Below are 26,079 nucleotides of genomic sequence, written 5' to 3'. Positions count from 1 at the left end.
ATCACCATGACAATACCAAAACATACTACCACGCTGGGCCGAGTGCAGGACGAGCTCAGTGTGAGCAGCCTGAAAAAAAAAAGAGACACCAGGACAACTGCTTTAAAAGGAACACAGTCCAAATCAATAGTGCCATTATCAGGGAGTCTGAGCTGAATTAGATGTCATGGCACCCAGGGCAAAAAGAGAAGAGGAGGTATGGTGAGACATACACAATGATTATACAAGATTGCACGTCACAATCAGAGCACCTGGCCCTTGCTAAGGGTACATGGTAGCAGTTGTTTCAATCTATGTCAGACTACATACTAGTGTACTAAAAATAGTAAGCACAAGCACCGGAGTACAGAAAGGGTTTCTTAGTAGTTTTAGCTTCCTACTGTTGTACTACTGTTATACTGTTCTACATACAACCTTTAAGTTTCCCAAAAGCAACAAACTGAAACTCTTTGGGCTCTAGAGGGAAACTCTTTCCTGTACTATTTAGACATTATTCATATGGTGATGTGATTTGGTAGATGACCAAACAAACAAAAAGACAAGATGACATTTATTCAATAAACCGGATGCATTTTGTTGCGTATGAAATCATTGGTAGTATAATTGTGAAAACTAATGCTGTTTTTGTACTAGCATTGTACTATTTCGATAGGGAGTGTGCCGTTTAGAACAAGACTTTAGTCCCTCACAATTAAAAGAGACAGCCTGTCCAGCCATTCTCCAAGCTTATCCACACTTTTCTATCAACAGGTCTTTTTTTCTTAAAGTTTCCAGAGCTAAATTAAAGATAACAGTAAAGTACACCAGACATCACCCTTCCTATCCCATGGATGGACGCTGATGTCTGGGGAGCATGATTCACAGTCCAGACGAGCTATTGATTTGGTCTAAGCCTAGGCCCTGATTTATTGTGTTTTTTGATTATAAAAGCTAGCTTGAGAATACGTGTTTTTCAATTTAAGTGTGAAATAAAAGCAGCAAGCAGCAGTGATTAATTGCAGCGTCCAAATGCAGATCTGAGCGATGGCTTAAACGCTCAGCGCAGCACGCATTCCTAAAGTGAGACTTTTACTATTACTTATAATTAATATGTGCAATTCTGTGACATCCATCAGCTTCCTACTTTTACATTTGCTTTATTATACTTTGAGGGTTGGCAACATGTCAAGGTGAGCATGATTCCAACAGAGCATTGCCCTTGCTTATTTATGACCCTGCTTATGCCTTTAGTTAAAACTTCAGCAATAAAATTTGCTCAAATACATTTAAAGAAATAATTTCAGTTTTTAATGTGTATCCTTTCCTTCACTGAGGAGAGAACAATAGTAAAGGCAGAATGGAGACAGAAAGACAGAAGAGAGAAAGGGAGAGAGAGAGAGAGAGAGAGAGAGAGAGAGACAGAGTGAATACAGAGCTACAGAAGTATTTATTTGAGCATGCTACAGTGGTAAAAGCAGAGTACAGGAACAAGAGGGATAGAAGAGCAAAAAACAAAACCACAAACACAAAACCAAGACAAATCCTTCTCAACAGTGTTAGAAAAAAACATTCGTTTAATTGTGCCACATCCAAACTGCACTTATGTTTTTAAAGATGTATAAAAAAAAAGAAGAAGGAAACTATACATAAATTTCTTAACCACCATCTTAAAAATGTACAGTTCAGTCATGTGGGAAATACAACCATGGAGCTTTGGCAGCAAATGGGTTATATCTCTTGGTAACCGTTACATTTTTCCATACCAGATAAATATCAGCATGTTTGTGGGACTTGCTTCTGGGAAGTACAAAACAGGGAACTCTAAAAATCTGAATGCTCAGTAAATTAAGACTAAAGGCACAAACTTTGGTCCCACCAGGTTGCCCCTATTCTACATACTCATGTCAAACTTCAGGCTCATGTCTGTTAGCTTTAAAATTCATGCAACTGCTGTTCTCTAACAAAGATTCTCAGAACTTATCTAGACATGCAGAAAAAATTGATGTATATCAAAAAAAAATAAATTCCAATACGTTTTAAAATGGTCAGTGCCTACTATGCAAAAACTGAACGTGGCATACTGTATCATAACCTTTTGAAAATCAATTGGATACAAACTAGCACTCAACCTTGCAGTGACCATTAAGCACTAGAATAGTCTGTTATATACACGCCACTGGATCTTTCGCCAAGCTCCACAATCCAAGCTCATCAAATAAGCAAAACAAGACAAATGGTCAAAAAAGCTAACACATGGACTTGAGCTTGTAGAGGCAGGATTTCACACGCACTGTACAGTTCACACAAGGGAAAGAAAAACAAAAAGCAACTGACACTTTTTTTTTTTTTTTAAACCATGAACACCTTCACAACAAAAAAAAGCCTATGCTGCTATGTGGTGGATGTCTTGCATTTATGAAAAGTTATGGATGTGAAAATGTTTGACAGTTTGTTGAGTAAGGCACATTCTTTGTCAACTAATCAGAATAAAGAGGAATCAACCTCCTATGAAGAACAACTGGGGGGAGGTAATACAAAGGGGACTGCTAACAGGGTAAAGCATTCTTTTCTCTCCCCTCAGATAAATCTGGTATATTTTTTTCACTCATTTTCATAAGGAATGACTGGTAAAAGAAAACAAAACGTGGTCCCCAGTGTACAAAAACAGTCAACAGGTAACATTAGAAAACATTAAACGCGTCTCGGATTCTTTTATATTGTTGATTTGGAGAATGAGACCCTCAGATGGTGATTGTTACCCATGTTGTAGTTGTGTAGGTCGATCAAGCACTGAATGGACTCTTCAACAGTAGATAACTGAATTAGAGCCATTTTGCGATCTCTGTGCAGTCAAAAATAGTACATGGTTAGAAACAAGAAAATTTATGAACAAATTACCAGTGAAGCATTAGATAGAAAGCTCTTTTTACTAAATGCACAAACAGAACTTACTGGAAAAATTTGAACGCTTTCACAGTGCCTCCGGAGTTAGTAAACAGTACTCTGAGGTCGTCTTCAGTTATGTCTTGCCTGTAAAATGGACAAGATAATGGATAAATACTTCTTAAATCAGAGCTAAAGACTGATAGTAGCTACCAGAGAGCCACACTCACGGGATGTTTGACAAATGCAGGGTGGCAGAGGGAGGGAAGATGTTCTGGAAGTTTTTGGAGCCAGGCTTCTTGAAACGATGTAGAGGAGAATTCGTGAAATCCTTGGTGAGGCCTTGATCATCCAAGCCATCTCTGGGTAACTGAACTGTCTGATGCTTGGACAAGGTCACACGGATGATTTTTGAATACATCTTCTGGCCATTAAGATGACTCATTGCTAGAGATGTACAGGGCAAACATGAGATAAGATACCACAATTACAGAACAGAATTATGTCCCACTTAGAAATTTTATAGTACTTTTACAACCCCAATTCCAAAAAAGTTGGGACAGTACAGAAAATGCTAATAAAAATGAAGAGTGATTTGTAAATGTACTTTGACTTGTATTTAAACAAAACATATAAAGACAAGATATTTGATGTTTTACCTAATCAACTGCATAATTTTTTTTTAAGGTAAACATTTATTTTTAAAATTGATGTACACAACACATTCCAAAAAGTTGGGACAGTGGCAATTTAGGACTAATAGCGATGTGACGAGTTGAAATAAGAAGATGATGTGAAACAGGTGAGGCAATCATCTAATCATAGTAAATAAGGAGCCTCCAAAAAAGGCATAGTCCTTCAAGAGTAAGGATGGATCGAGGCTTGCAAATCTGCCTACAGATGCGTCAGCAAATAATCCAACACTTGGCCCAAAGACAAATCACTAGGATTTTGGGCATTTCACCTTCTACAGGGCACAATAAAATTAAAAGATTCAAGGAATCCGGTCAAATCTCGGTGCGTAAAGGGCAAGGCTGAAAACCAATTCTGAATGTGCGTGATCACTGAATGCACGTGACCAATGGTCAACACCATTCGCCGCTGCATCCACAGATGCAAGTTAAGCCTTTATTATGCAAAGCAGAAGCCAGACATCAACACTGTCCAGAAGCAACGCTGACTTCTCTGGTCTCGGCCTCATCCGAGATGGACAGCAGCACAGCGGAATCACGTTTTGTGGGCCGACCAGTCAACATTTCAAATAGTTTTTGGACAAAACAGCCGTTGTGTTCTCCAGGCCAAAGAGGAAATGGACCATCTAAGCTGTTATCAGCGTCAGGTCCAAAAGCCAGCGTCTGTCATGGTATGGGGGTGTGTCAGTGCCCATGGCATGGGTAACTTGCACATCTGTGAGGGCATCATTAATGCAGAAAGACATGTACACATTTTGGAGCAACATATGCTGCCACCCAGAGCAGGACAACGCCAAACCACATTCTACCCGATTTACAAGCACATGGTTGCGTAAACAGAGAGTGAGGGTGCTAGCATGGCCTGCCTGCAGTCCTGACCTGTCTCAGATTGAGAATGTGTGGCACATTATGCAGCACAAAATAAGGCAACGAAGGCCCTGTACAGTTGCGCAGCTGAAGAAATACATAATGGATGAACGGGGGAAAATTCCACTTGCTAAACATAACCAACTGGTGTCTTCACTCAGCACCCAAACGCTTAATAAGTGTTATTAAAAGAAAAGGTAATGCTACACAGTCGACTGTACCAATTTTTTTTTATTTTTAAAGAGTGTGTTGTAGTCATCAGATTTGAAATAAGTGTATATTTTCAAATATAAATTAAATTCACAAAGTAAAAAGTATGTTTTAAATATAGCATTAATTCAATATAGGTGAATTTAATTTTCAAATGACTGTCTTTCATACTGTCCCAACTTTTTCAGAATTGGGATTGTACCAAGACATGTTCACAAGTCCCTGAGGCCCAAATCCAAGTCAAATCTCTATTCCATTTTTAGCAATAGATCTTTCAGCTAGTTATTGTAATTAACAGTGCAAGAGGCTAAATCAATTTTGAAATATTATATTATAATGTGTTCATTTATTCAACATTGTCTAATAAAGCAAAAAGTTTTACTTAATTCATTAATTAATTTTTTTATACACAATCAAAAAAAAAATTACTTTCAAACAATTAATAATGGTCACTTGGAACACGATTTGTAAGTCATTTTTATTGGAAATTCAGTTTGAACCAATCTTACAGCATGACTAGACTGACTATTCTCCCTTCAACGTGCCCTTCGGAGGGTGATTTATACCATTAGGAATGCAGACCGTCACCATGAGAAAAAAAAATGCTGTGTATTTTGAGCTCCTTGAGTTGCCGCAGTTTGCTGTAGTTCTGATGGGTAAGGTAGTCTTCCACAAAACCGCCGGTTTTACATGCAATTCAATTTGGTAAACTTGATTATATTATATGCATATGGTAGCTAATACTTAAACATGAAAAGGACATGGAAACATTTGTACTTCTTGAAAATAGACAGCAAGCAAGCCCCTGAGAGCTGTGCAACAATGCAGCTTCCATTTGGATTAATTGACGTGAACATTATCACAAAGTAAGACTTGGCTATATTGTTATTGTTTGTTGTTCATATATATAACAGCACTTTTCCAATGGGTGATGGACACGCCTTCTGATGAGTCAAGTGTGTATATAATAATGCTGGCCTGGTGTGTTTACAGATGAATTGTAATATTTGCTGCTGCAGAACATACTGTTGGGGAACAAGTGAATGAGGACTGAATAGAAAAATTTGGAGTTTGATGCAGTTACGTGGGGTAGTGTAGACAATCTAATCGGGAATGCCAAAGCAAAATGACTTGTGCTTTTCGCGAGTCTGTGTCTTCAAGTCCAAATCAAGTCTCGAGTCAGTTGTTCACGAGTCCAAGTCAACTCTCAAGGCATTTTTTGCCACTTAAGCATGACTCGAGTCCAAGTTGCAGAATCGAGTTTCCATTTCTACTATACAGCATTGACAAGCACCAAATAAAATGTACAGATGTTAAGGCCACATGGCATTTATCTGCTATACTGTTTGCAACCGTTACGTTTGGCAGATGTTCACCAATTTCACACGCAGCATTCTCCACAAATGTAATCTGAGCATTTACAAGTACACAACGCTTCTCATTTTCACCAGGTGCTAGTCTTGTGGAGCATTCATATATATGATTCATTCCCTGCTTTAGAAAATAGGCTACAAAGTGACAATATCTGTACTTATATACACCAACACTAACATGCTTTACCACTATGTTACAGTTTGTTAGTCCACTCCTAAACCCAGTGGTAGTTTAACAAAATATGAATTTTAATTGATGCCAGAGTGCACAGAGTCGGTCTCAAAAACAGAGCACTGCCAAGAAAGGAGGAAAGTTTCAGTGGAAAAATGGTACTTAATTACACCATGTTAAAGATGTTTTCCCCTCTCAACAGTTAACTGAGTATCTGTTCGTTACCACTTATTGATATGCGAAAATGAAAAATTAAGCAGAAGGCACAGCCATATATGTATGATGCAACTATGTTTTAACTCAAGTCACAGTTCTAAAGATCTGAATTAAACAAGTGCCAGAAAATTACTGCAACCTGCTTTTAAGGTCTCAAAGCAATTTCACCCCAAACTTATGTTAGTAATAATGCTAGACCACATAAAAGAGTGAACTTGTTAAAAGGTTCCAGGTTGTACAAGGCAAGCGTAGTCCTTATGTGTACCTTATCAGTCTTGCAGCAATTGCACATTGTGTGTATACTCCTGCAATTTTAGATATTTGTAACAGTTTAGCAATAATGAAGCTTACAAGTGCTTTGAAATAAAAATACTGCAACATAACCTGCAGGTTTCATACCAAGCAATGGACCAAAAGTTCAAGCTGTCCCCTTTTCCTATTGAAAAGATCTTAAACAAGCCAACAATATCAATAACTATGTTCCATCCTAAGTGAACTATTAATGAATAACTGCATATAAAATAACTGCAATATAAAATAACTGCATTTTAAGCAGCAAATCTATATTGAACTATTTCCATATATTTCCAAGTAGACTTGAAGCCTACAACAATAACAATAAAAATTAATTAATTCATTAATTAATAATAATTTTTAAAATGTAATACGAGAAAATCAGTGATCAGTTTTTGGAAATTATTCCCTCTCTCCTTCTTAACTGTAGCCCCAACAGGGTGACAAAATCAAGAATTAATCTTACCAAGTTGGGCCTGATTCATATCTGCCATCTGTATCAGTGCACTATCTTTTTTGTTGTAGAGGATCTTCACACGCTGCACGTCACCATACACCCCTGGATTAAAGTAAGAAGCAGCAAGAGAAGCAGGAGGAGGAGTAGGATGGAGAGGGAGGAACAGTTAGCCTTTAACAGGGTGAAACTTAGAGTGGAGAGCTAGATTCATCATAAAGAGAGACAGAACACTTTCCTAATGAAGAAAACTAATCATAGTTTAAACAGAAGCAAGAGATTCAGAGATTCCCTCAAATGAAAATACATTTAAATATAAGCTTTGAGATGATAGTACATGCAGAAACATGCATGCCTTAAAGAAAATCAACAAGCACTTCAAGGGACAAAGAGAAAAAAACCCCAACTTGAACTCAGAGCTAACAGTAAAAGGCAACAAATGTTATTGCTAAATAAAAATACTGAATAAAATATGGGGGAATAATAAACAAAAACAAACAAAAAACAAAAATAAACGTAGAGTGCTAACAAGAACATACCGAAGAGGGTAAACAGACTTTGGGGCGTAACCATCTTTAGAAGGAGAGAAGAGCAAGCAGCGTGAGACAGGTAGAGAGAAGAGTCGAGGAAGAGCGAAGATGAACAGATCATCCATAACGGAGGGTGGTTTCCCCGCAGAATGGTGAGGTGGTCATGGATCATGGGTCAAGGCAGTTAATTTGGGGGCAAATTCATCCGAGGAACACATTTGTTCAAGCACAGAGCATGAACAGTGAGGTGTGGTCAGGGTGGGGCAGTATTGGGAGAGGAAGACAGGAATGAGGAGGGTAGGATTTAAAGAGATAGAGGGGGGAGAGAAGAGAAAATGGGGAATGATTGGGAAGGGGGAGAAGGGAGACAAATGCAGAAATAAAAGTGGGGGACAAAAAATATACAATACAGGTCAGTACACAGGAAATGCAGGAGTTTGGTCAGAAAATGGCTGCTCTATGCAATTACAGATTATACAAGCAAATAATTGTGCCAATGTAGATACCCAGCATTAGGGTAGGATACATTACTTGAAATAATTTTTTTAAAAAAGCAACAAATATCATCATGGAGGGGGGAAAAGGCATGCAACAAACTTAAATATAGGAGAGGTTTAAGAATGGCAGATTTGGAATGGACGTAAATTGTGAAAATGTTCATTGTGCACTAGAATGTGGCCAAATTCCCCATAACTGCCATGCTGGTGTAGACTAGAAAACCACCATTGAGTTATGGCATTGGTTGACCTGGCAAACACACAGTCATTACTAAGAAAGTGCCACATTAAAATTTGGAGCTTTTACAGAAGACAGATTAGTTACCACTTTCATGTTTTCTACAAGTTTTCAGTTTCCAAAGTGAGAAAGGGCCAGAAGTGAAATGAACTTAGACAGATAATGGAAAGATTTAACCAGTTTCATAAAGCAGCGAGAGAACAAGAGTGTGAGAGAGAGAGAGAGAGAAATATAAAGACAGAGTTAGAGACAAATGACTCATTTTGAGAAACAGCACAATTTAAGGATTAGGCAGGGCCATGAATAAATTCTGGAAGAAAAATAACTTTCAGAAAAAGGACAAATGACAGGCAAACACATGCAAGCAGAATGTGTTAGCTTAAAATGTCTAAGAAAATATATGTGAACTGCTGTCATTATCACATAATGAACAGTTTAGTTCTTAAAATATTGCCAAGTAGGTAAATCAAATGGGTTTTAGGCACAATGATTTGGTTATTTTAACCTATTTGTAAAACTAGAGCTGAACTGTGATCATCATAACTGGAATAATTGTAAAGGTTAATGTCCGATGAAGAATCCAACCAAACAGATGCAGTTCCAACCAGCCTTACTGCATTTGCTTCATCCATTGTGCATTATATTGATCAAACATGGACACACAGAACAATGGCATGACTAAAAAGCAGAGTAGACTGAAAGGTAATGGAGGCTACACAAAATGAAAGGCTTAAGAAAGGACTGACCTCATCATTGAGATTGCTAACCAGGAGCACTCCGTTACCAGAGTGTCCAGACAGAGCCACTCGACCTGCCGCCGCCGCCGCTGCCGCCGCCGCACTCAGAGGACTCAGAGCACCTGTATACACACACAGAGCTCAGAGGAGTATGGCCAACAGCAACACAGCTTCCAGCAAAACATTACAACTGTTTTACAAACAAACAAACAATGTACATGGCATACTGCATGAACCATTCTCTAACAAAATTAAGTGAACATTCAGATTTATCTAATTTTATAAATATCAGTTTATGCTGGTCTATTTGGATAATAAGGAGTCTTATAAACAGATCTCTAGCAAAATACTCGAACACAGAAAAACCAGACAGGTCACACTTATTTAAATGAATCTGTTTGTCATTCCCAACTTAGAATCACACTAATTAATCAATAGGGGGAATTCGTTCTCTGAATACCCATAATCATGATATTCTGAGAATATTTTTTTTTTTAGGACATTTAAGGTGCAATTGAAGTAATTAAAATAATAATCAAAATAATAATCAAAATAATAATAATAATAATATCATCAAATAACAGGCTAGGCAAATCAATAACAAGACAATAACACCTTGAAAAGTGGTTAAGAGAGTGTACAAAATGTAACTAAACAATAATACCAACACCTTAGGGTTTCTTATTTTACCATAGCAGAAACCTTGTGTGGAAGCACATGCTGTACACATTGCTTCTTAACTGAGAACTCAAGACTTTGGCCTCTATAACTACCTAATCATGCCGGGTTTCAAACAAAACATAAGCAGCAGACCTGATCATAGAACTTTACTCAAATCATTGACAGAAATGACTTCATTGGGTTTCACAAGAAATAAGTGCACCTATTGTAACACTTAAGTTACACTGCCAGCATCCTTTTTTCCTTGTCATGCTCGTCTTTGTTTTTACTCTGTGTTAAAATGCAAGATGATGGAGTTGAAATGGTAAATTACAAGCTGATTGGAGCAATATAATAAATAACAGTAAATGCAGTATTATACAAGTAATTATCTTAAACCTGTGTGCGGAAAGCAGCTTTACACACACCCCCCCCCAGCTATATTTCGCTTGACTAATGAACTTCATTTGATTGTATACACTGTTAATGCATATTAATAATAATAATAATAATAATCATCAGATGGTCCAATACAGATAATTGGCAAGACATATTTTCTCAGTGTGAACACCCTTAACGGAAGCACCAGGCTCCAAAGTGAAGTTCTGGCCAGCAACTAAATTATTTTCATAATTGATTAGTTGGGTAATATTTTTTTTTCCGATTAAATCAATTAAAGGGGGGGGGGGGGGGGGGGGCGCATCCATTTTTTATGCATCCATAAAAAATAATGCATAAATAGACACACACACACACACACACACACACATCTATCTGTATCTCACACACACATTATATAGACAATTATATTATATAATAGTATTTATGCCTTACTTTTTATGGATGCACATAAAGCACAGAATTAAACTACAATCCTAAATTAATAATAAAAACTCACTTTCACTGCACTGGTTTCTGTTACTCGCTGTCTTTGGACATATTTTACTTCTGTTTACTTTTGATCGTAGTGTTTAATTAAAACATTACAGATCTTACTTGCGTTACACTTTGTATCACTGCGTTTACACTGCGAGTGAGGAGCAACACGGCCTCTTTACTAATAGATCATTTCCGTTACAATAAACAACAGAATTTACACTGCAAGTGCGCATTTAATGACAAACTTAAATTAAACTAAACCTTTTAAGCAACTCACACCAGTTTCCCCAAGCCCTTACACACAGTGGAGCCTTTTGGATAGAAACATAAGTTTATGCTCGTGCATCAATGTCTTCTTTGCAGTGTTTAATATAAAATGCCCCCTGCCTTAAAGGACTTGGAGGTTACACACTTTTTTTCTCAGTCACTTGACAATTACACCTCCGTCTGATGGTGACAGAGAACATGTTGGGTATAAAAGGTAATGCTGACAAACAGTAAACGGAAGAAAGTCATTTTAGTTGACTCTGGGTATCTGCTAAAGCCAGCAGCATCACATTACATGCGTATGACGTCATGTGTCAGTGACTGGGAAACAGCTTGTACTTCCCGCTAGTGTTCCATTTGAGACGATATTGCTCTTCTAAAATTCATACACTAGACAGTAGAGTACACAGTGCATAGTGTAAGTTTATAGTACATAATTTGGGACACGACTTTAGTATTTACTCTCTGATGCAGGTTTTCGGAACAGAAGTAACAATGAGTAAATGTACTCCATGCCGCGCACAGACCAACTAAATCGATAATGAGATTCGGTGACAACGATTTTCATAATCGATTATTATCGATTAGTTGTTGCAGCTCTAATTGTGCCTGTAAAATAAAGAGAGGGAAAAAATCATATTTTTCTCTGGTCTTTCATGTACATCCTACGGGTAAATAAAACCAATACCAGACCTCTAAAAGATTGCCCAGCATTGGATTGAATAAGCCTGTGTCCTCAGTACACCTGAGGTCACAGAGCAGCACTCATGTCCATTTTGTTTTCTGTAAAATATGGTAGTAAAGGAATATTATTTTTGTTTAGAGTTAGAACTGACCATTTACATTTTCTATGAAATTCACTGGAGTTGCTGTTTACCCAATCATGCCAATTACATTTTTTTTGCACAAGACAAGGTTTTGTATAATTCGCACTCTCTTACATGAACATGCACAATGATACTCAAGAGGACAACATTCACAACCATCTACATTGCTTACACAAAACTTATATTTTATTATTTTTAAAAGCTTCCTGTTAAAAGAATTTTAATATTCAGATACATGGGTGAAAATGTAAAAAAATAAAATAAAATTAAATTTAAAAAATCCATTAGCTAAAACATTGGACGTTTTATTCCAGGCACATGTTTTGGTTGCCTGGAATTCTAATAAACTAAGCTTAAAAATTGCAGCGAAGGTAATACAACACATTACACTGCTTTATGTTATGTTACAAGCAATTCTGTTGTATTTGAGGCTAGATTTGTTAGAGGATAGTATCACATTATTTTCTATATATCTGATCCAGGCTTTTCTGCTGATATAGCCTCAGGGTTGCTACTGGATAACGGATCTGTGCTATCTCTATAGCCAGGCATGCCCTTTATTGTCCTTCCTTCATTACAATCAAGTTCTGAATAAGGCAGAAGCCCAGTATATAGAAGTAAACCGGGGTCTTCCATGTAACCTGCAAAAGGTCTTCGTCCCGGCCAAAGTACGAGATAAACCTTTGTCATATGAAGACTAGCTCAGGTGTGCTTCCTGTTAGAATGTAAACTTGCCATGCTGGCCCTTTGCAAGTAACATGGAGGACCTCTGGGATAAACAAATGATTTATGTAAACGTTCTCGTTGCTACCAATCCTGATAAAATGCATAGTTTGGATTCAATTCAATTCCCACTAAATAAAAACAAAAGTAATTGAAATGCAGTGCAAACAAAACTACAAACAACCTTTTTGACATGTGCCCACTGACTGAACTTATAAAAAAATCTTTATTTCTACATTTTATTCAACGATGAGCAAGAATGTCAAGCTCTCTGTTTAGAAGATCTACTTCTATTTATATTCTTTTATTTCTATTACAAGGTTAGTGGAAAATGCACCATATTTAGTGGCACCCAAATGTGAAAACTCTTGACAGCAATGCAGAGTAATTTATTTATGAGAATTCATAAACCTTCAAACCCAGCTTCACCACTTGTGTCTAGCCCACCAAAACTCAGGAAGAGAAGAAAAAAAAAAAGAGGAGATACCTGGGATCTTACCGAGCAGAGAGTTCGAGTCTTTGCCAAAGGCCGCTGCCACCGAGGGGTCCACAGCAGGCTGCCCATCACCCGCAGGCAGTTCCGGTCTAGTGTAGTCCCTGCTCTTATCATTGTTGTACTTCACATTCAGGTTGACAAGCTTGGAGTAGTCTATACGGAGCGTACAGCAAGCATTGTATATGTTCTGACCATCGAGTGCCTAAGAGACAACACAAGAATCACTTACATTTTAAATACCTTGTACAGCACTGTACAAACCTGAGCACTGAGAGCACATTTTGCCATAAACAAATCCAACACCCACCACTTTGGCTTGCTGAGCACTCGCTGCATCATTATACTGTAGCAAGGCCTGAAACTGATTGTTCTTTGTGAAAGTGATGATTTTCATAACTGTGCCAAACTTTGAGAAGATCTATTGACAGAGAAAGGAGAGAATTGAGAAGATCTATCAACAAAAAAAAAAGGGAGAAACACATACAAAAAACAATTATAGAAAGACAACATGAGAATGTAAAGCACTTTAACAACAAAGATAGCAGTAACCTGCCCAAAAAAAACAAAAAAACAAAAACCACCCATATATTTCAAATATGTAAAATTTTAATTTGACAAATAAAAACTGATATGATAGGCATTTGTAGAATGCCAACCTGCTGCAACACATCTAGAGTGACAGGGTAGAACATGTTGTCTATGATAATCCTCAAGACTGGACTGCTGGGTGTCGAGAGTGTGCCGTCACTGGAGCCTGATGTAGGTGTTCCAGACTAAGCAGCAAAAATAGCAGACAATACCCAAATTCCAGCATGAAAGACCAAGTAGCACCAGCAATGTTTACCTAATATTACATAACAGCAGTGACACATTAAAGAAGAATTATGGAGAAGGTTGGTTACCTGGTTTGTCTCAGTCTTGAGCTCTTTGTGATTTGAATACTGAATGAAGACGGGAACATTTCGAATATGTGGTGTAACAGCTGAATAGTAGTTCACCATGGTAATAGCGGCTTCTTCCGTACTAAGCTCTAGGAATGCCTACAAACAACAAACATTAAATGTAAAGTCAATTCATCTATTAGACTTATTTAATAAATACAAAATTGGGCTCAAAAACTCACCTGGTTTTTGCCTTTCAAGGTAAGGATATTAGTGACCTTTCCAAAGGGCAATCCTAAGGCAATGATCTCTGTCTCCGAGACCTCACTGGGTAGTTTCCTTATATGAAGAACACGTGATGGAGGAGCCTCTCCCACCCTTTCTTCAACTCTCAATTTTTTACTGTCACTTCCGTTGGATGTGCCATCTAACAAGGAAATGCACCAAAACATACATTACAGCAAAATGATAACTAAATCATGACAAGTGGTTAATATTGACACTCTCTTCTGATTGGATGGAGTCGCCCAGAGCTTTTAGCAAATCTGAACCAACAACTTCTCTTAGTGGCGCCGCCCAAACAATAATACTATTTATCTGGAAAAGTTAAATTAGGAGAAAATTTAGAAGCAAGACAACTGCCCTGAAGACCAGATCTGCTAACAGCACACTTTCACTTATACATCATTTTATTTCTAAATTCTGCTTTGTTCAGTGGACAGAAACAAAGAAAGCAGTGCCTTACTTACCACTGATACTGCTCATCCCCGAGTTGGGACTGTTGTACATGCTGCCGGACAACAGCTCATCTGACCCCCTCTAAAATGAAGAAAAATAACATGTGAAATACAGTGCCCTCCAATGACACTTGGCTTTGGCTACTGTCAAGAGCGTGAAATACGTCTCTCTGAAGACTGCTTAAAAAAAACTAGGACAAATAAAACACCAGCCCTTTTATTTTTCCTAAGGTGTCATTTTAATCTTGCAGTGTCTGGGATGTCAGACACAATCATCTCATCCTAAGCTCAATTAGATCCCTAAAGGCCCCAAAATGTTTACAGCAATAGCCAGTAAAGCAGCTGAAAGTGCAACTAAAAGTGAATGATGGAGACTAGGCAAAGCTGCTCACCACAAATAATTCCAAAACATAATTATCCTGGGTAGACATTGAAATTAACATATTACGATTAGTATAAAAAGAGCATGTTAATAAACCACAGTTTGGGTTTCTTTCTTACCATTTGCATTGCCAACTTAACACATTAGCTTTTGTTTTGTAAGTAAGGGTGAATAACACCGTTATAACGATAATGGTTTATCCAACTTTGGTTACAATGTGCTTAAGGTGAAGGTAATCAAGTTTCCAACATAACTAGCTCTTAATAGAATAACAACGTTAAATAGGAAAAATATCTGATAAGTTCTAAACCACAAATGCTACTAAAATCAATGTGTTTCCCATAACTACTTCCACACACAAGCAGGTTAACATCATTCTCAGGGGAGGAAAATTCTGTTGGTGGAACACAAACCAAGTTAAGAGATCTGCTAGCAGAAGGCATTTCTGAGAATATCACAATTTTCCTAACCATCTTAGACATAAACAGGCCCCATTCAATTACTGCCAATCTAATATTATGAAAGCCGGAGATGGAAACTTGAAGTAGGCCTAAATCAAATATCCAGGGGACAGTTCTAAATCTTCTCTATTTCTTCAATGACAAATAGCCACAGGATATCAAATAATACATTTTAATGGCCTTGGCATTTTCTTTCCCATTCCAAAAAAAAAAAAAAAAAAAAAAAAAAAAAAAAAAAAAAAGGAGACGTTATACATCCTTAAACATTAAAGTGAAATGCAATTTCGTAAACATGGATGTTCCAGACACGAGCAAACCATTAGGATATGTCAGGCTAGTACTTAAAGAGCTGGGTCTGAAATAAACTTCAGTCTTTTCTCAAACAAAAGGTAAATTCTGCCATTATCAGGTAAAATTGTATATTTAATTAACCACTTGACAGATGAGTGTGCAAACTGTCTTACAAATGGCTCTCTCAGAAGATGTGCTTAAATGCCACTGGGAATTAGTACCGCATTAACTATTGAAAGTTTCATGCTTTTGTAGTTCTACAATTGGAAAACAACTCAATCCATGGCTTCAAGTTACTTGTGTGTTCAACTTATATAGTGCACACCACCCCTAACACACCTGAACTGATACAGTTTAAGGCAACCCTTTGAGAAAACAGAACGTCAGTAATGGAAGTTTTCAGTGCCCAATTAGCATACCTAAACAAGCATCCCTTTATATTTTTTAAGTAATATACATACACACAGCGGTCACTTTAATAGCAACACCTGTACGCCATACCTCATTCATACAATTATCCAGGTCATGTGGCATAAAATCATGCAGATACACATCAGATTCACATCTCGTCTTCAAGTCTCTCATCTTATTTACAGAATATGGTGCGAAAAACAAAAAACATCTGGTGAGCAGCAGCGAGCCCCCAGCATGGAGGGAACGCCTCGGTCAGAGCAGAATGGCTAGACTATTTCAACCCGACTAGAAGCCTACAGTATCTCAAATAACCACGACAACTGCAGTGAGCAGAGAAAAAAAAAATCCCAGATTGTGCAACATGACGGACCTTGAAGTGGATGGGCTACAACAGCAGAAGACCACAATTCTAATCCTGTCCGCCAGAAACAGGAATCTGATTCTACGGCGAACATACTGTGGACTCACTGAAAATAGGAGAGCTGAAGACTGAGGAGAACAGGTGATGTTTCTACAACCTTGAAAACTGGGAATTTCATGAGACTTCCAGGGAACATCCAGAAGCAGTTATGTTCCAGGTTTATTCCAAGTTGCAGCCTAAACTTGGTTGCTTATTTTAGTTATTTACTAAATCAATAAAGTTACTTTCTGAAGGAGTTAATGTTGAGGAAAACTGTAACGGGTTAAGGATTTTTTCTGTAGAGTAAAATAACAGGATTTCATAGTGCATCAATACTGTTTGTCTGAAACAATGCAATACAACGATCAATATCGATATTAAATATTGGTAGTCAAGCTTATTGCTGCCCGATGAAACAGCTCTCAGCTTTCATTTCTATATTTCAATAGAATTTACATAGAAATATGCAACAGATGCAGCCCGACCATGCAGCACAGAGTTAGCATAAAGCCACCCTAACAGCCAATCAGGCTGCATGTTGCTGAATTGCACATTCACATGGAAGTCTCTCATTTAAAACTTCTATAGTGTCAGGCTACAGGATGGCAGCAAGTGAAGACAGGTCCAAGAGCAAATGTGAGGTCAAAGACTGTTAGTGACAAAGTTGTTCAAAAGAAAAGTTTAGCATGACCAAGAGAAGTTAAATCCAAAATGCCCCAACATTTAGTGCTGTCATAACCACATTTTCATCCAAGGGTTTTTTGCGCTAAAAGGGTCAGCGCATTGAAATGTTTACTGATTGTAGCTGATGGAAATGCAAATAAACAAGAACATTTCACAAGCGTTGACAATCTTTTTTTTGTTCAACTTTAGTGCATAAACTCTGCTGGCCTGATTTAGGAGCGGCCCACCAGGAATTCTCCTGAGGAGCCTCTCCGGCTATGCCCATGGGCTTCGTAGCATACTTTGAGCCCGTTCAGACAAGCAGCTGCTCCATTCTGATGTCGTCTTCTGATACTCCATACAACTGCAATTATTTGTGAAACTAAAATGAAAGTAAGCTGGCCAATTTCACTTAATTGTGTCAACATTCTCGCCATTTTACAAAGATTTGATGACACACGGGACGAAAAGGGTACACAATTTGCGATATACACAATTACGTATGGAAACGGCTCAAGGGCAGATTTCTTTTGCGATACACCAAAACTTATGCGACGATTTGTTTTTTTAAAGGATGATGTCATCTCACACACCATTTTATCAGTAAAGGGCCAACTGGATGGAAACAAGTGGGAGACCAATATCGCAAACTTATTTTATACGCACTTTCACTTTGTCGATAACAGGAATGCGCATAAAGTGGATGGAAACTTGGCACACGTCTGGAATCACTTAATTTGTCCGACAAGAAAAACAAATACCACCCAGTTGAATAAACAGACTGGGATCTACCAATCACTAATCCGAATAGATTGTTTGTCCAGGCTATTCGTTTTTAAACTTTTGTTCAACAACAAGAGAAAAAAAGGCTTACCTCCTATTAACTTTCATTTGGTAGTTGTGGTTAAATGTAATGCACATTATGGTGGTGTCACACACCACAATGCTGCTTCTTCCGAATCTCACCACTTATTTGTACATTACTCGACTGCCGAGGCAGTCTGGCTGCAAGTAGAATGATTTTTACTAGGCAGAATCACTTATTTGCCCAGATGACAGGCAATTTTTTTTTTTTTTTTTTTTTTAAATCTGAAACATGGGTATCTACTGAGAAAGTAATTGACGAAATCAAACAATATAACTCTCCTGCTAGCATAACACTCATCATGGTTAAAATATTGGGGATAAAAATAAAAATGCTAACCAGTGTTGAACAATATCTTGTGTGTGTATTTTATAGTTCAATCAACAAGTGTTACCAGTTTGAACATTCCACAAGATGGAGAATAAAACACTAACATTTCCGAGGAAATGTTCTCGGAAGATAATCAATCCTGGGGTGGCATCACATTACTGTTAGATACTAATTCCAGCATAGTTAATTAGGTCTCTGGGTGACCAAACAAAGAGAGTGGGCAAGCACACTAGAGCTTTCAATTTATTATTTGTCCACCTCTGCAGGAAGTGAAAACTGGGTTCCAGTGTTGTATGTGTAGCCATAGTTTCCTTTGTATACTATAGGCAGGTATATCATGATCTGATAAATTTAAATTTAAATATCAACATTTGAAACAGCATGAACTAGTTACTAGAAATAATAATGATCTGATTAATCCGGTTTGCATGATTTTGTGGATGCTCTTTAAAAACTGTGATATGAAATTCGTGAACATGATCAACATAGAAAATATAACGTTCATCATGATATTTCTGGACATACTGCCCAGGTCTAGTCTAGTTTGCCTTTATTAAGAAGTCCCATAATTTCTGTCCAACTACATGCTGCCAAACAGCAAGCGAGTCAATACTTTAGCTGCAACTCATTTAAGTATTAACTAGGGACATGCCTTAATATTTGAACATCCTTACAAGCGAACACAATATGCTCTTAAAATCTGATGGGAGAAATTTGGCATTTGAAAAACAGTGCAATCAAGTATTTCCCACTGCAATCAAACATTCCTCCTGTTTATTTGATTGGCAGACAGATCAATATTAAACAGAGAAATATTAATCTAACGGTCTGTACAGACAGATGCACATTACATTTCCTAAACCAGTGAACGAAAAAAAACGGTCCACACAAAAGCAGGACCCGGTGAAAAATTAAAAACTCCACAGAGCAGACGTGACCTACCGTGCATACAGCGTCACTTAATCTGCAAACCCGAGGTACCTAATTTGTACCTATTGTAGTTTTAATGGGGTTGTACCAAATATTATTGGAAATGTATTGTGTATTATCTCTCTCTTGTCCTGCGAGTTTCGTATCTGACCACCTGCTCCCACCCGCATGAGAGTAAAAACCATTTAGTTCCAGTACACACTTGTAAACTTCTAGGCTTTCCTGCATCAAAATATTGCCATACATGGCAATTTATATATATATATATATATATATATATATATATATATATATATATATATATATATATATATATATATATTTTTTTTTTTTTAAAAAAAGTTTTTACTGACTAAATGTAGACATGGTAAATAACGAACAACCGAACACTGATTTCTGTATTCATAGTAGGGCTGCACGATTATGGCCAAAATGATAATCCAGATTATTTTGATCAATACCGAGATCACGATTATTTATCACGATTATTCATTGATTTTAGGGACAACATATTTTTATTGCACTTTCACATTTAAATAAACAGACCGCTGCTTTCACCTCCATGTTGTGCTACATTCCTGCTAATGTACAAATCTTTAACAGTGTTTACAGGAGGAGAGACACGACAGTTTCTTTTAGGAGCACTTGTGCTCCTAATTACAAAAATTTAGGAGCACAGTTGAAGTTTAGGTTTTTTTTCTTTTTTACATTTTTCTTTTTATTTTTGTAGAGATGGTAATGTTAATGTTCCACAATATAAGTAAACATAAGTAGGCATGAGAAAACTTGAGCTGGACAATTATGACAGAATTTAGGAACATAGTGCGAGCCAAGACACATTAATTTGCCTTCTGATAAACTAAATTAAATATTTTCAGTTAATTTTACAGACTGTATGCAACAAAAACAACCGTTAACCTGTTCCACCTTGTAAACAAATACAATAAACATCAATGTTCTGTCTTTGAAGTCAGCTCCTAAATATAAATATATTTAAAAGCTACACTATTAGACATTTTCCACTATCATGGTTCTGGGATGGAGTCAGTTCTCCAACCACTCTGTGTATATTGTGTATATATCGGAATAATCTCATATAGGATGTGATTGGGCGAGTTCATTTACTCGTCAGATGCAAAGCACTTTAGTTTAATGGTGTTCATTAGGGATGCTCCGATCAGGATTTTTTACAACTGAAACGGATTCAGATACCAATCTCTTTTTGTTGAAGCTTTAATCAGGAGGTCTGTCATAAACAGTTAAATGTAAGTTCTCTGCTCATGGTCACTGTTAATTGAATTAAAATAATAGCAGTGATGAATACTGTTGGTTAACTGATAAATAAACAAGCATAAAATATTTATTTTTAAATATCTTAAACAATAAAGAGTTCTAATTAAAAGCAATCTAACACAAGTATGATCCATATTAGGAAAAAGGCTAATAGCTTTCTAAGGAAATAGCCTACTAAGATTAATATCAAATTGACATTAAATACAACCCATAGTAATTAAACATTATTTAATTTCTCATTTTATTTATAATTTATTAAGTTATTACAATATCTATTTTTATATTGAATTATTTATTTATAACTAAGCACATTTTCAGTCTACATTTTATAGGTTTTCTGTTTGTTTATCAGTTGTTCCTTTTAGATCGGTTCCCCCAGTACATTGTCCACGTCAGCTGATCATATTGTGTTTTGGGGGGATTAAATCAAAACATGGAAACTGGAGTTGACTTTTCTAGTGATATCTGGCAACCGTGAGTTTAAATGAAGTGAATTAGAGTTAGTGAAGGAGAGCGGCAGCGTATCGTATGTGTATTGTAGGGTAAAAGTAACTGTTGCACAGTGTAGATGCATTTTGGACTTCCTGTAGTTTTTATTGTATATTATATAACTCTGAACAGGTCGCTCGCACCGGTGTGAATAAATATTTATTCACAGTCACACAAAGTACTTTTCAGTCGCAAACGCGAGTGAAATGGTCGCACTGTAGAGCCCTGAGTTTATCTGCAAGGTTTTTTCCTGTTCGGCGTGATGATGTTTAATATCCCCGACAACCTCTGTAGTGCAATTTAGCATCATGTTAGTTTCATGATTTCCCCTCATGCAAGCGCTGGTGCGCGCAGTGAAGCTGGCCACTCGAGCGCGAAAATGCTAAACCCGTTTCCGGGTTTTGGCAGTACAAAATGTCGTCATCCCTGCTCCACTCTATGGCGATTGAGTGTAAGTTTAGGAAGCGCTCGATTTGATCTGCAGCTGAGTTTTCTATGATAGGAGGACGAAATTTAAACGTTAATATCGCAGTCGATCATGTTCATTTAATAGTGGGCAGTCAAAATTGTAATCTGGATCAATATCCGATTAATTGTGCAGCCCATTTGAGCTTCAAATGGTTAGCTGGGTATTCATATACATGCTCACAGGCCCTACTATTAACCCAACATTTACAGTTGCATTTAAATACACTTCATGTGCGTTGGTGTTGGGAATCCTCTGATGCATCGTTACTGATTTATTTTAGCTATTTTAGAAATAAGGCTAGTTCACAGCTAGGTGCGGGTTACATGATTTTAACGCAGGACGTGGAGGCGAAGAAACACCCGAACCAAAACAGAGTGCATTAAAACCCAGTAACGCACACCTAGAAGGCTCGAAATTGTGACCTTTTTGGTCGTATATGCTCCCAAAATTTAATCTGTGCGACCTCAAAATATATTTGGGAACATTTGTGCGAGTGCAAATGATTGTTGTGGTGTGACCTGTTTTTATTTCTCTACAACACATTTGCTAATTACTGCACAGTATGTGCCTGCTGTGAGCTGATGCAATGACTGGCCCACCGTTCTATCCAACGTTACATAACCAATTAAACTTCATTTTTACATACTTTAATGCAGATTTTAGATTGGTTACTATTAGTTAATCACTCCCTTTCACTGCTCTCCATTGTCATGTGACAGGGAGCTAACCAGTGTGCTGAAGAGAGAATGAAAAGAACACATTTCTTTTATAAGCCACCTAAAGTTACAGATAATGTAACTCCTGGAGCTGGTGATGGCGATCATGTAGTGAACATGGATCCACCGACAGAAAAGAAGGCTTACAGTTTTTGGAGAGAGAGTGGCTGAAAGACTGAGTGGTTCCGCTATGAAAATGGCCCAATGCACTGCGTTCACTGTAAAGCCTGTGGGAGAGAGGTTGCAGGTAACACTGCGTTCACCACCGATTCCACACATTTTAAGCGCGAGTGGTGGTGTTTTTAAATAAAAGAAATCTGTTTTATATTATAGTTGTTGTGCTCCTTAATTTTTGGTGGGTGCTCCAAAATTTTTGCTGCTGCTCCTAACAATTTGAAAGTTGGGAGCACCAGTGATACCAAGTAAAAAAGTTCATTTCAAGCCCTGCCTAGCCCTGGTTTATCCCACTTATACCATGGTCACTTGCCACCACTGACAAGTTAAAGGTATCATTAATGTTCGCAGTGCAAAATTCGACTGAAAGGAGAAAATAACGGCTAATTTTCGTTTGTTATTTTATATACAGGTTGCTAGATCTACAATTCCACCTGCTCTAAATCATACAGAGAAAGAGTAGAGCAATATGATTATAATAAATACTTATTAGAGAGAATTACTTACGTCGGTGTCGCGTCTCTACTAATAACGAAACTATGAGTTTAACTGTATGTTACTATGGTTACCAGGGTTTTTCCCACCATAGAAAAGCTTAGGTGCAGTGTTTTTGCGGCGCGCCTTAAGCCGAATGAAAGTAAAAAGACATTCAGGGTACATATCACAATGAATATAGCACGATGCGTTAGATAAATATACCTCGACTGAACTAACGTTGGTATCTAACGTGGCTTAGTAATTAAACAAAGTTAGGCCGTTTAAACGTCTTTCTGATGAAAACCGCTGGTCAAAGTGTTTTCATATAAATACATTTTTTTTTTAAAAAAACACTAGCATTATGTTAAACAGGTGCTGACCTTCAAAAAATGTGGAAACATTATTTAAAGGTGATACATATTTTACTGGTTCCACATATATTTTCATTAAATCCCAAACATGTTATTTGGTGAAATTAATAGACTTTTGACTACAAGTATAATTGTTGCCAGCTTTCCTTCACAAATATGGTAAGTATAATAGTCAAAAACTTTTATTTTTTAAAATAACTTAAAATTTCCTTTGAAGAATTTCAAACCCCACAACCACCACGCCCCCATAACCCAGACAGCACCCAAACCCTCAGAAAACCCCCGGTTACAGCTGTTAATAGGCAGCACATTCATTTAGAACGGTGATTAAACTGACTGGTATGACCTGTGGTATATACGTGTGGTTTTAATGCACACCTTCCAGCCAATCAGAATTGAGTATTCAGAGAGACCATGGTATAAATAATAAAATAAATACTATCGGTAACACTTATCAGGATATACAACTCAACTAATTGACAGGCAATTCAAGCTCATCAATCACTGTAATATTTGTTTAAAAATATTTAAACTATTATACAAACATTAATTTATTACAGCCCTACAAGCGTTCTTTAAATTAGCATTTGTACAGCCACGTGACACCAATAATGCCGTTGAACTTTGTGTTTTAGAAAGGAGAATAAGGACAAAGCTTACCTTTACACCAACTGCAACATCACTGATGCTAAAAATAATTTAAAAAGACAAAATAACAGTTAGATACAAATATTAAACAATGAGGATTTTAATATGAGGCTAATTCTGTAAAAACTTGTGTAAGGTGGCAATCAAGCTTTGTTAACAAGATTAAATGAGGTGCAGACTTCACTGAGGTTATTAATGCGGTAATAAATCCCTTAATGTGTTTCTTAAATTTCATTTTCGTTCATTTCTTGGTATTGTTCTTGCTAATGAATGATATAAAAAAAAGGCTCTTTGCTGCATCCATTAGATGATTAACCATTTGACTGATCATAAGGAAAATGTTCATCCAAGCACTTCTTCCATGTTGAACTTAACTGTCTTTTAAAACTTTTTTTTTTTCCAGATATGTTGTTTTTGCTTAGTTCGAAGTATAATGCAGATATAATGCAGAATACTACGTTTTGCTCATTTTGTACTGAATATATAGAAGCCAAGACTAGACACAACAGTACATGTATACACACAGCCAGTAAAGAAGAGAAGTAAACATTTGAGAGATTTTATTTAGCCACAGTCTGTTACAAAATATTGGAGAAATAACAGACAACGTTGGCGAAATTGCAAAGTTTGTCCCGGTTACTTCAACTGACCCGAGAACCATCGCTGAATTACTGACGCAGGTCACAAAAAATGACGAAAATATAGATTCAGATCAGCACTCACTGGAAATGTGTGCCATGCTCTCGTTTATAAATGCTTTATACGTTGAAGTGAGGTTATAAACAGTACAGTGTAAGTGTCGCATCACTCTCTGGCCTAGTCACTGGCCTGCAATTTACCAATATAACCTCCCCTCGCTAGCTAGTAATAATATCGCGGCCTTTAAAACGCTCATTAACCCACTAAAATATTTATACAGTCTACGTTAGTATAAATTTAGTCACACTGTAATCACGAACGTGTGTTTCTACCAGTCGTTTTATCTTGACCAGCAGACCACACGTTTCCTAACTGTTCAGATTAGCATTGTAGCACAAAGCAGCGGGAACCGATTAACAAGGAGATAGCATGCTAACACATTTTAGCTACTTGCTAGGCAGCTAGCGGCTGGCTGTCACAGTGGCGTAAAGATGAATATGTGCGATTTTCGCAGTTGGTTAGATTTGCACGTACATATGCGAGCTAAACCTTTACTGTTAATGTTAATAAAAAGTGAACCTATATGAACGTTACCAACAATATAAAAATAATAATAAAAAAACACGACAAAAAACAATGACATAGTACTGGTTAGCTAGTAAACACATTGCTCCCAGCTTTAGCCGACTCAAACCAAAATCGTTTAAAAATTGAGTTTTCTTTATTTACATCAAAAGTGGATTCTGTGAGACACACTGACGGAATTCCTGACGTTAATATTGTTCTTATGTAATCTGCAAGCAAGCGCGCACATACAGTTTTACTAACGACACGACACGACACGACACGCCACGCTATCGGTCTCATTCTGTAGTGAGTTAGCTGGCTAGCTTAGTAGCGAACGGCTTAACTGTGTTAAGACACAAAGCTACCACTGGTGCAGTTTTCACATTTCTAAGAATATAACGCTAAAAACATAGATAAACATTACCCGTCCATCGCTGAAAAATATCTCTCCGCACTCTAGACAAAAGCAGCAGCAGCAACAACAATTCTTCTAGCGGCATACAAGGCAACAAAATGGAGGCGGAAATAGTTTCCGGAAAAACCCGGAAATCCACGAGTCGAGGAATTATTTATTTATTTATTTGAAACGGGGTATTAAATTCATCTTAGCATTTACATCTGTATTATGGTATTCACTGCGAAATGGACGTTATTTCTGGATGCAGTTTTGGCTTTATGATAGAAATAACAGGATTAATTAATGTTATGGTCATTTACATAGAATAGGGGTCTTCCATCTTACTGTAAAGGGCCTTTGTGGCTGCAGGCTTTCATTCTAGCCAGTTAGGACGTACACTTAACAATCAACATTAGTTGTTTGAAGACCAAGATGAGCCGTTTAAACGAGTAGAATCAGTTCTGACTTGATTGTGTGCTTTCTGTTGCGAA

At 37.2% G+C, this 26,079-nt stretch overlaps 1 protein-coding gene across 1 annotated transcript; it reads right to left on the bottom strand.

Moving 5' to 3' along the window:
• Positions 1-1,499: 1,499 nt before the first annotated feature.
• ptbp2a (polypyrimidine tract binding protein 2a) lies at positions 1,500-25,712 on the bottom strand. The gene is made up of 14 exons (XM_053630355.1): positions 25,616-25,712; positions 23,998-24,025; positions 14,625-14,694; positions 14,118-14,302; positions 13,897-14,034; positions 13,651-13,767; positions 13,302-13,412; positions 12,986-13,196; positions 9,152-9,264; positions 7,680-7,713; positions 7,153-7,245; positions 3,093-3,309; positions 2,932-3,009; positions 1,500-2,821 (listed from the first exon to the last, which is right to left on the bottom strand). The coding sequence occupies exons 1-14, from the start codon at positions 25,621-25,623 to the stop codon at positions 2,692-2,694; spliced, it is 1,533 nt and encodes a 510-aa protein (XP_053486330.1). The 5' UTR covers positions 25,624-25,712; the 3' UTR covers positions 1,500-2,691.
• Positions 25,713-26,079: the final 367 nt, after the last annotated feature.

The sequence above is a fragment of the Ictalurus furcatus genome, chromosome 1 (genome assembly GCF_023375685.1).
Source record: "Ictalurus furcatus strain D&B chromosome 1, Billie_1.0, whole genome shotgun sequence".
In the NCBI taxonomy this organism is placed as follows: Eukaryota; Metazoa; Chordata; class Actinopteri; order Siluriformes; family Ictaluridae; genus Ictalurus; species Ictalurus furcatus.
This window is presented reverse-complemented; position numbering and strand designations above follow the sequence as displayed.

Coding starts and splice junctions, on each gene's coding strand:
- ptbp2a (XM_053630355.1), bottom strand. Junction 7,246..7,679: donor AAGTCTGTTTACCCTCTTCG/GTATGTTCTTGT, acceptor ACTTTAATCCAG/GGGTGTATGGTGACGTGCAG. Junction 2,822..2,931: donor AAAGCGTTCAAATTTTTCCA/GTAAGTTCTGTT, acceptor TTGACTGCACAG/AGATCGCAAAATGGCTCTAA.